Raw genomic sequence first — 11,814 nt, 5'->3', positions numbered from 1 at the left:
AAGGACATAGTTAAGTTGACAATCAAAATAAGAATTGATTGGGAGTTCTTGTTCATGGTTGGCTCTGTGAAGATGAAGATGAATATTTCCTTCCCAACCATCAGAAACTCCTTGAAGTGGACAATGGGCGCAAACAAACTTCATGGTCTCTGGGAGAAGCCTATGGTCACAGAGGTGGCTGTTGATACTCTGGGTGAAGAGTGGAAAGGTTCTGTGGTCCAAATCAGTGGTGGGAATGACAAAGTTTTCTCATGAAACAAGGTGTCTGATCCAGGACAGCAAAGTGCTCCTGCTGTTAAGTGGCATTCATTCTTTATTCTCTCCTCCTCCTCCTCTTCTTCTTCCTCATCCTCCTATTCCTCTTCCTCCTCCTCTTCCTCTTCCTCCTCCTCTTCCTCCTCTTCCTCCTCATATTCCTCCTCATCTTCCTCTTTGTCTTCCTCCTCGTTGTCTTCCTCTTCCTCCTCTTCCTCCTTTTTTTCTCCTCCTCTTCTTCCTCCTCCTTCTCTTTTGTTAGTTTTTTGGGAAGGGTTTCTCTGTGTAGACCTGGCTGTCCTGGATCTAACTCTATAGACCAGGCTAGCCTCAAACTCAGAGATCCACCTGCCTCACTACTTCCCGAGTGCTGGGATCAAAGGTGTGAGCCACCCCTGCCTGATGAGTAAGGGGCATTCTTGTTATGAACCAAAGAAAACTAGAAGGAGGAAGCAGAAGTCTGTTCAAGATGCACTGTGAGTGCCCATCTGAGTATTCTCATCTTGGCTAGTAGAAGAAAGAGAAAGATACTCCTGTACTGACAGATTACTTACTATGCCTTGGCAGATATGGCCCAAAAGAGGCAGCAGAATCTGAAAGCTTTTTCATCTCTCTACAGATGTTCACGAATATTGTCAGAAAGCTCTTAAATAAAGGTGAGAGGGCAGGACCAATGCATCCGAGATTGAACATCTTATCACACATGTCCTGCAACACATTGCCCTGCTGGCACATTGCTCTGATGAAACCAAGCACCAAGGACAATGAGGAAGCTGCAGAATATGCTAAACATTTGTCCAAGAGAATAAGGGACACCAGAGACAACTACCAGGAACAGATTACCAGGAGATATAAGCTCTGATACTTCTGAGTCTGAGTTCAATCAAAAATAGTGTTTGAGAGTACCAATAAACTGGGTGTGGTGGCGCACGCAACACTGGGGAGGCAGAGGCAGACAGCTCTCCATGAATATGAGGCTAGCCTGGTCTCTCTAGTGAGCTCTAGGACAGTCAGTGCCACATATAGAGATTCTGTTTCAAAAAACTCAAAACCAAACCAACCAACAAAAACTAATAAAACAAAAGCCTGCAAAAGAAGTAACAAATAAATGATCAGACACTGAGTCTCCAAAACTAAACAAGAAAGAATGGTCAGGTAGAGACGGCTCAGTGTTTGCTGCTCTCATAGAGGATGTAACTGAATTTTTAAAAATAGTTACTTTTAATGATGGTTCTTAAATGCTTTAACCTCCCTTCTAGTCCACCACCCACCAGAGGTAGCAGAAGAAAGGATATGGGGGAAGTGGACCTGTTTAGAAATGGTTCTTTGGAGAAACTCTTGTCTGTGTTGTCAGGAAATCAGTTTTGATCACCGGAGTCAGCAGCGGAAATTCAATCTACTCACACTAGTTCACGGCTATACCAGCAGTCCAGTGCGGTGGAGTCAGGATAACAGCGGTGGTGGTACTACCTAGCAGGAGCACCCAGGCCTCAGCTGAATCGGCACGAGTCAGCAGGAAGAATTAGGATCACCAGGAACACCAGAAGTCTTTGGCTGTGCCTAAATCCACAAGGCAAAGATCAATGAAGACGCAAGACCAAGAACCGTTGCAGAGCTAGCTCTACAAGCAAGCCCCTCTCATGGCCTGTTGAGTCCTCTTTATACCCTCTTTAAGCATCATGTGTCCTCCACAGGTCTTGCCTCAGCATGTGAGTTGGACTTAGCAAAAATCCACGAGTCAGTATCCGCTGGCATCACTCTGCCAATCAGCCCGAGTCTGTGCAAGCAGAAAGAAGCCACAGCCTGCCACCTGAGGTTTTTTGGTGCAGGTCTGTCTATGGAGTCCCAACAAATGGAGCTCAACAACACATGTAAGACACCAATACAAGTGTGTCATTAGGCCGGGCAGTGGTGGCGCACACCTTTAATCCCAGCACTTGGGAGGCAGAGGCAGGCGGATTTCTGAGTTCGAGGCCAGCCTGGTCTACAGAGTGAGTTCTAGGACAGCCAGGGCTACACAGAGAAACCCTGTCTCAAAAACAACAACAACAACAAAACAAAAAAACCAAACAAGTGTGTCATTAGTGAAGAATCCTTCATCACTGCCATGTGCTTTGATAGGAGTCAAACCCCGGGTCCTCTGAAAGAGCATCCACTGCTCTCTTATCCACTGAGCCATCTCTCCAAACTATGAATATCACTTTAATTTTTTTTAAATAGTTAAAGAATATTTTGATTCTAAAGATGTAAAAGAATGTCTCACCTACTTTGTGTGTGTATGTGTGATTTGAAATTCAGAAGTAAATGTTTCTTCAAAGCTTAAAAAAATTAGTTCATTATTTTTTTTTAGTCACTGATTTGCTAAGCTGCCCAGACTGGCTTTGAATTTGTGACTCTCTTGCCTCAGCCTCCTGAGTGTTAAGATTACAAGTGTGTATCCCTCAGTTCTCATAATTAACTGCCCCACCCCCTCCCACCCCCCCATTACCTGAGCACTGGAAGATGCAACCGGCAACCATTGAGCCCTGATTCTGGTCCTAGAGCCAGAAGTCACATACCTCCCCCGTGTTCATTAGAGCCATCCCGTGCTTCAGGAATTCCCACAGATGGATTGCTCTGTGGATCTTACAATGGCTCTTTGCCTATAAACGGCCTCTTTAAAATTCCCTGCAGGGCACTGACCCTCAGCCCCTCTACGTCACTTCTTTCCCCGACTCTCCCACCCCTGTGATTGTACTTTTCAACTCCGGGCTTCAAAATTTCCTCTCATTAAATTAGCAAGCACTTTCCAAGTAAAAAGAGATGCCCAAGATGTGTATGCCTTCCTGTGTGGTGTGCGTGTGTGTGCGTGTGTGTGTGCGTGCGTGTGTGTGTGTGTGTGTGTGTGTGTGTGTGACTCAAGCTTCTGTCTTGCCTTGAGGGTAACCTCAGCATTTCCTTCCAGCCCTGCTTTCCCCGAGCCGAGGTTGGCAGCATTTTTAAAATGTTTTCTGGAGAAAAGCTGAGCAATGGTTTTGCCATGGGCGGGCCTTTAATCTTCTTCCTCTCGGCAGCCCTTTATATATTGCCTGGTGGCCATGGCGAACACATCAGGCTCCAGAGGCCACCAGCAAAGCAGGCCTTATCCATTCTCTTACCATCACCATGATCTTCCACACAGGTACCACTGGCTCTGCCGCTCACCATGGCTTCAACTCCATGGCTCTTATGAGGGGAAGGAGACAGGAATGGATGCCCCCGGTGGATGCTGGTGTAACTAACTGAAGCTGGGGTGGGCAGGGGCATCTGACCCGTAAGCTTCATGGTATCCTTCTCTTTCTCCAGGACCAACGAAGCCTGCGCTGGTCCTGCTCTGCTACGCAGGGACCTGGCTGGCCATCTGCAGCTCGTCCTTTGGTGCACCAACACGAGAAAAGATAACCCTCACACTTAGACTCTTGAAACACGAGTCTAAGGTTCTTTATGAGAACTATGTAAGTGCCTCTGAGATTGTTTCCTCTACACCGTTTCTTTAAAATGTCTCATCTTGCTCTCTAGCACAGCTATTCTTTCTCCATATGAAACCAACTATGGAAGCCAAAGAGTCACGGGAACAGATCAGAATTTGGTTGGGGTGGAATGTTCACAGGCAGACTAGCTCAGGGACCCAAACCCCAGCAGCTTCCCAAACACTGTAGTGTGTGTGCTCACAGCATTCTTTATCTCAAACCTGTCTGGCTCATAGTCCTACTAAACGCAAATTCTTGCTGGAAGTGTATCCTTCCAGAGATGGGCCAGCTTGATTCAGGAATCCCCTGAGAGCAATGAGAGCCAGTCTAAGCAGCAAAAGATGTCCTAGTGGAAGCAGGGCTGAAAATCTTCCTTTGGGTCTCTGGTACCTCTGCAGTTGACTAACTAGGCAACTGTCTATGTGTTATGGCCCCCTTGCCTTGTCAGACCCTGGCACAGGTGTAACACAAGACCCAGAAAGTATGAATACTTCATTTCCTCAGGACCTCTTCAGTTAAACAAGTAACAGTGAAACTGGAAGCGACAGTGGTGTTAACATTGTCCTTGTCATCTGCTCAGACATTTAAGCTTGGCTTTAATAGACTTAAAGGTAGATGCACTGAGCCAGCAAGGCTGATGTGGTCTTAACAATTTGGTCTTACCCTAAAACTGTCAGTTTGGAGGAGGAGGAGGAGGAGGAGGGAAGGTAAGGAAGGACCTTGAATCCTTCAGTTTCTTGAGAAACTCTCCCTAACCTCTCAGAGGCCTTTCCAGGCCAGTGTAGACCATCCTTTCTCAGCATGTGGTGCCAGTGGCATTCATACGGAGACATGAAAAGAGGGAAACATGATAAGGAAACAGATAAGGCCCCTTCCCCACTTACCTCAGTCACTGAGGCGTCGAGAACAGGCTGCAGAAGGCTGGGGGTAGCCTCAGTCAGATGGGCAAAGGGGTAGGAGGGAAGAGTGGGTAGGAGCACCCTTAGGAATCATGGTTGACTTCTGTGGGTATGCCATGTCTTCTCGCTTATAAGCCAACTCCACCTTCGATTCCTGTAGATGGAGGGTTAGTGATGGCCCAAGCTTCACAAGGCTGTTTTACCAATTGGGTAAGGTCTGAGCCAGGCTAGACACAGGAAGAACTGGAAAGGAGCTGTTCAGACCTGCAGGGGTTATTACAAACCTCTTTCTTACAATAGCTCAAACCTCCTCTTTCTACAGAAAGGAAACATGGCATCTGGGATGTCAGTGAACGAGTCACTACAGCTGCCCTGCTTCAGTCTGGGCCAGGAAGCATTGACCAACATCTCGGTCATCAAAGCACATCTGGAGAAAGTCAAAGTGTTGAGCAAGAACGCAGTAGATACTACTAAGGTCACAAAACGGCTAGAGGACATCAGCTGTTCCGACCCTCCGAATGTAAACATTTCTGGACCTGGAGATGATGTCTATGCTCAAAAAGGGTTCATGCTTACTGTTTTAAAGCGGTTCTCAGACTGCATGGCAGAACTGCAAGCTAAGGACAGTATATGCTGAGAGATGGGGAGAGGAGACCAGCGTCCTGAGCAGTACCTGTCCTGGAGGGCTGAGCTTGCAACGTAAGGATTTAACTCCAAAGAGACTGTGCCGTCGTTACTAGTCTTGTTATTTATATGTTTTTATTATGTCCACTGAAATCTTGTTCTTCTACCCTATAGGGGCTGGAAGTGGCAGCTATATTTATTTATTGGTATTTATATACTGAGTTTGTTAATGCTCTATGAAGGAGCCCTCAGAGTCTATTTAATAAATTATACTGACATGAACTCATCATCAGTTTTGAAGTTTATGACGGGGTTGAAATCAGAGGATGGGAGTTGGTGAGACGGCTCAGTGGTTAGGAACACTGACTGCTCTTCCGGAGGTCATGAGTTCAAATCCCAGCAACCACATGGTGGCTCACAACCATCCATAATGAGATCTGATGCCCTCTTATGGGGTGTCTGAAGACAGCAACAATGTCCTTATATTAAATAAATAAATAAATAAATAAATAAATACCTTTAGTCTGGAGTGAGCAGGGCTGGAGCAGGGCCAGAGCAAGCCGGAGAAGGGAAGGGGTGGGGGGGAGGAGGTCTAGGGCCTTTGTAGCTGTTCTCACATGACTCTGGGCCCATTTTCATTAAAGAAAAAGAAAAGAAATCAGAGAGTGGGAATGTTCTGGAAATAGTGTTTATGTTGCTGCCTCCTCCCTCCACTCACGAACAAATAATCCCAGCGGCATCATGTGTCTGATAAACATCTTTGCTCCAGGTCACAAGTCCAATTATTGTCCTTTTGGTATGTAGTCTGGGAAACTAAGGAAAGAAGTCATTTAGTCACTTACTCAAGGTTACGCAGCTGCTTGGTGATATACCCAGATTCCAGCTTCTACTGAATTATTCTTCCCTGGGCAGTGACTGAGTCTCAGGGGCACTCGGTGTCCTGCCTGGTACAGGGCAGTAACTCAGTGTCCACTGCACAATTGCCCTTGAGCAGTGGTAAGGCCTTTAGTGGGCGTCTGGATGGAAGAGGTCTCAAAGGTATCGGGGAATCTTCAGCAGCAATAGCACCGAGCATCATGCTGGAAACACGAAACCTTGACTCCCACCTGCTCCCTGGCAGGATCTAAGCATGAGTCTAGCAGCTTAGTTTTGATTGTCAAGACACGGGGACTCGAACCCAGGGCCTTGAGCATGTTGGGATTTGAGCATGAGATTAGCTATCAGCCCAGTTGTCATGGTTTTGAAGTCTCCTGAGCATTCATTTTCAGACTTGCTCGTGCCAAGAACCACTAATCTTCAGTCAACCAGTACTTGCATTGTTTAGAAAAACTAAGGTCCAAAGAAAGTGAAAATGTGATGTGCCAATGTGCCGAAGGCACAGAAGGGGAGGTGTGGTCGGGATTCTGAGTTATGGAACTAGGACTCAGGCTTCCCATTCTTGCTCTAGTGCGTTTCTCTATTCTGATCTTACACCAGGCTCATCCGTGGTCAAGCACATTCAGGGCAGTACAGCTGCAGGCTCATAGCAGGCTTTGGAATCCCCAGACACCCTGTCTTCAATGGCAGTGTTTGGCTATCCTTGCCTTTTGAGGCAGTCCATCACAATTTTATGTCGCCTTCGTTATTAGAAAAGTCATCCAAAACTGAAAAGTAAGGACAAAACATAACTCTATGTCCTTCCTTCCTTCCTTCCTTCCTTCCTTTCTTTCTTTCTTTCTTTCTTTCTTTCTTTCTTTCTTTCTTTTCTTTCCTTTCTTTCCTTCTTTCTTTCTTTCTTTCTTTTTTTTTTTTTTTTGTTGTTGTTTTTTCAAGACAGGGTTTCTCTGTGTAGCCTTGGCTGTCCTGGAACTCACTCTGTAGATCAGTCTGGCCTTGAACTTAGAAATCCACCTGCCTCTGCCTCCCAAGTGCTGGGATTAAAGGTGTGTGCCACCACTGCCCGGCCCTCTATGTCCTTTCAAAGGAAAAAAAATAAGCAGACACGAGATCACAGGGAAAGAAATGACTTACCAGAGAAATAGTGGAGGCAGACAAATGTTCTTTAGAGAATTCTAATTAAACATATAAAGTCTTGGGGGCTGGAGAGATGGCTCAGCAGTTAAGGATACTGGCTGCTCTTCCAGAGGTCCTGAGTTCAATTCGTAGCAACCACATGAGTGGCTCACAAGCATCTGGAATGGGATCTGATGCCCTCTTCTGGTGTGTCTGAAGACAGCTACAGTGTACTCATATACATAAAATAAATAAATCTTAAAAAAATAAAAATAAAGTCTTGGAAAACACACACACACACACACACACACACACACACACACATATATATATATACACACATATATATATATACATATATACACACATTATATATAAATATAAGTATATGTATATTATCTATATGTATATATTTTATATAAACATAAATACAAATATACATACAGATACATGTACATATACATATAAAAAGAAAACATGAATGAGGAGAACAGAAAAATCACCATACTGCTGCAGTGATACCCAGGAAAATATGAAATTAGAGGAAACTGGGTTGGTTTCATGTATCTTCCTGGTAATGAGTGACTCTGGTGATGGTTTCCAAAAATGTCCACAAATTCTTGGTTATACCTCCTTACGGAAGGTAGGACAAATCTGAGGATTCTTTTTTTTTTTTAAGGAATTACTAGCCCCAACACCTATGAAGTGGTTTTCTTCAGTGCACTGAAATCTTATTCTTACATCCTTGTTGGGTATAAGAACACATATTCTACCTTGTGGGCTGGTGAGTATCATCTTGGATGGCCTGGAAGTCAACATTTAGACCAGACTAGTGTTGAACTCAAGATCTACCTGCCCCGACCTCCTGGTTTACAGGTGTGTGGCACCATGCCTGGCTCTTTGTTTTGGGATAAGGTCCTACTCAGCTATGTAGCCCTGGCTGGCCCAGGAGCTCGTGATTCTCTTTCTCCACAGCTTCCTAAATACTGGGAAATAGGCAAGTGCCACGTGCTTGGCTTATGTTGTTGGTTTTTGTGCTGCGATCAAGCTGGAATCTTTCCCCTGCTGTGCTCATGACATATCACTGGATGCCACATCCAGCTTCTGGGGACATTTTAAAAATTCAGTTCCTCAGCTATACTGAGCACTGTCCAAGTGGCTTGATGGCCACATTCTTCATTCCTGTCAGCACAGCAGGTTTGATGGAACAGCCCCGATCTTGGAGGATTGTGTTTTACTGACATATCATCTACTTCCAGTTGAGTCCTGGAGACCAGAACCAGACCGATTTCTATTGAGTGGAGAAGCTGGTTCCAAGGGGCAGGTAAAGTGGCCAGGCAGGAGCCATACTTGAGCTGTTTGCGTGAGTTTCTGTCACTGATGTGTGTGGTCTAGCTTTGGATCGGCCGTGTGCTGAGAATGTTCCTGCTCTGCTTGAGGACTGTTTTTGACAATAGAGATGTGTGTTCGGTGGCAAATAGACCATGCTACCTGGAAATGTGAAGCCTTCTCAGTAATCAGGACAACAGGGGGTCAGACTTTGAATAAAGAGCCAGTGACGCAAAACAGCACAGATGGTGGGAAATTAATCCTTACAGGAAGAGATGAGGAGGACCACAGGGCACCCATTACTCAGGAACAGGAAAACTAAGGTCTCAGTAGCTGCACAGTGCCCCAGATTTTGACAGTGACAAGCAATGAGCTCACAGTGGTTTTGCAGGCCACTGTCTGTCCCCACCTAGCATCCATAACTTCCTGCTCCACTGGAATTCACGTGAAGAGGGACTGAGCTAGGGTCTCTCAGCATGTCTCTCGTCACTGAAAGCCCACAGTTCTAGAGATGACTCAGGCCCAGGGTGGGGGACTCCACAGAAGTTTTCCAATTAACCCTACTTTGCTGGGCTGGGAGATGGCTCATTGGGTAAAGTGCTTGCTGTGTAAGCAAGAAGATCCAGAACCCATGTAAAGCCAGATGTGGTAGGTGTGTATTTGTAATTCCAATACACCTATGATGAGACCAGGAAATAAAAACAGGGGGAAAAAATCCCTAGACAATCAAGGGCCACCTAGCCTGGCACAGATCGTGGTGAGCAAGAGACCATGTCTCAAATGATGTAGAAGGCTAATATTAACATCTGGGGTTGTTTTCCGATCACCACACACACACATGCATGTACACACATATCACACACACACACACACACACACACATCACACACAGATACATTGAAAAAACCCATTTAGTTGCTCTTGAGGGGATGAGACATCTTGTGACATTTCTGATTCTCCTCCTTAATTCCCCACTTGACTGGACAGTTTCTCCAGTGAAGAGGTGAACTGCAAAACAAATTCTACTTTGCTGGGCTCAGGAGATGACTGGCTCAGCACTTGTCACCCAAATCTGAAGACCTGAGATTGATTCCCGGAACTCAGGTCAAAGCCAGATAAAGTGGCACACATCTGTAATCCTGGCATTCCTATGGCAAGATGGGAGGCAGAGATAGAATCACAGCAAAGATCATGGATCAGTATAGAGTGTGCTGCATGGCAGCACTAAGAAGACAGATGTGTCGCAAACACAAAGTGGAAGGCAAGAAGTGACCCGTGGAAGTTGTCCTCTGATTTCCATACAAGGGTTGTAGTATGCATGTGCCTGTGTTCACACACATATAGCGTGTACACACTAATACTAATACTCTTAGTAATAAAATTTATAATTCCACTTTGTGGAATGTTCCTTTTGGTGGTGCATCTCAAACTCTTGGGAACCAGACTAGTGGGTGGCTCAGCCTGTGTGCAGTCACCAAGGCTCCCTCCGCATCCAGAGGGATCCTCTTGTGTCCTAATGGTCTATTCTGTTTTTGAGAGAGGGTCATGCTGTCTAGCTTGGCTTACCTGGAAGCTGCAATATTCCTGACTCAGACTCTTGAGTGCTGGGATTTCATGCATGCATTAGGCATGACTAAGTCTTCGTGTTTGCCATTGTCTCAAAAGCCTTAATGTGTTTTGAACAAAGTTATGTAGCTGGTTGTGTTATACTATTGGAGTGTTTGAACAAAAGCCAGATTTCTGGATTTTAAACCTGGAGATTCTGAGTTAGTGTCTAGGTAGGTCTATAAGATGCATTTGAATGACTTTATTGATCTATAATTTATTTATTTTTAATTTTTTTCTTGGGCAGTGGGCAGTTTTCTTTTTTTCCATAAGATTTATTATATTTATATGAGTACACTGTAGCTTTTTTTTTTTAAACGCACCAGCAGAGGATATCAGATCTCACTACAGATGGTTGTGAGCCACCATGTGGGTGCTGGGAATTGAACTCAGGACCTTTGGATGAGCAGTCAGTGCTCTTAACTGTTAAGCAATCTCTCCAGCCCTTGATCTATAATTTATGTCGCATAAATACCACTTGTTCAATGTGTAGAGTGTGGATGACTCTTCTGAATCGGGCACTGATCAATGACACATCAGTCATATACACTGGTGTTCCTACTGACTGCTGTTGTAAGGTTGTGGTACAACACATTATTCATGTGTACATGTGCTGATACAGGCATAAAGAAAGCCTGCTGTCCCACCATCATATAAAAGTATAGCACAGGGACTGGGGTAGAGCTTAGTGACAGAGCAGTTGCCTGTATGTACAAGAACATAGGCTCAGTCTTCAACGCCCACCCAGAAAGCTATGGATAGCATATAGATGTAGGTACCGTATGTGGCACCTAAACTTTGTTATTGGTCTGTATACTTACTATGCATGTTCATTTTTCATTGCTATGACAAAACACCTGAGATAATCAATTTAAAAGGAAGAAAGGCCCCCTGAGGACCTATTGATTGGTAATATGGCTGCAGGGGTAAGGAATATCATTATTCGTCAGTGCTGAATAATCAGCCATTGGTAAGTTGTTCATGCTTCAGTAAATAACACCACACTCATGTGTATACAAGCAAATACTAATTAAACTCTGGGCCTTTCTCTCTTTCATACACATACACATGCATACACACACACACACACACAAACATGAACACAGACCCAGACACACACACACACATACACAGAGACATGGACACACACATACAGACATGAATACACACACACACACACACACACAATGATATGAAAGTAGGAGGGAGGGAGATTTGTTGGGAAGACACTCAAAGGGGTCAGAGGGGGACATAGGAAGGTAATAGGTTGAATAGGGACACGAAATAGAAACATGTATGAAATTATCAAGGAATAAGTAAAAATACTTTAAAAAAATAACACCAGGAGCAGACTCAGCAGTTGAAAGTACGGGCTGCTCTTGCAGAGGACCTGGGTTGGATTCCCAGAATCCATTGTCTGTAACTCCAGTTCTAGGGGCTCTGACGCCCTCTTCTGATCTTTGTGGGCACTGGGCATCCAGAGAAACCAGAGAAACACTCATACACATAAAATAAAACCAGTAAGTCTTTAAGAAGAATTACACCCGATACCATCTGAGCCTACACCTCGGTTTTCCCCACTTTGCTGCAGTGCAGCAGTTTGAACAGGGGTGGCCCCCACA

At 45.0% G+C, this 11,814-nt stretch overlaps 1 protein-coding gene across 1 annotated transcript; it reads left to right on the top strand.

Moving 5' to 3' along the window:
• Window positions 1-3,585: 3,585 nt before the first annotated feature.
• Il31 (interleukin 31) lies at window positions 3,586-5,551 on the top strand. The gene is made up of 2 exons (XM_076922833.1): window positions 3,586-3,728; window positions 4,965-5,551. Exon 2 carries the CDS (start codon window positions 4,974-4,976, stop codon window positions 5,277-5,279), a length of 306 nt encoding a protein of 101 aa, XP_076778948.1. The 5' UTR covers window positions 3,586-3,728; window positions 4,965-4,973; the 3' UTR covers window positions 5,280-5,551.
• The last annotated feature ends 6,263 nt before the right edge of the window (window positions 5,552-11,814 follow it).

This window comes from Arvicanthis niloticus, chromosome 24 (assembly GCF_011762505.2).
Source record: "Arvicanthis niloticus isolate mArvNil1 chromosome 24, mArvNil1.pat.X, whole genome shotgun sequence".
Lineage (NCBI taxonomy): Eukaryota > Metazoa > Chordata > Mammalia > Rodentia > Muridae > Arvicanthis > Arvicanthis niloticus.
Note: the sequence above shows the minus strand (reverse complement) of the source record. Positions and strands in the feature narration are given on the sequence as shown.

What these genes read in the sequence shown, in the direction of transcription:
- Il31 (XM_076922833.1), top strand. Translation starts at nt 4,974, where the DNA reads ATGGCATCTGGGATGTCAGTGAACGAGTCACTACAGCTGCCCTGCTTC.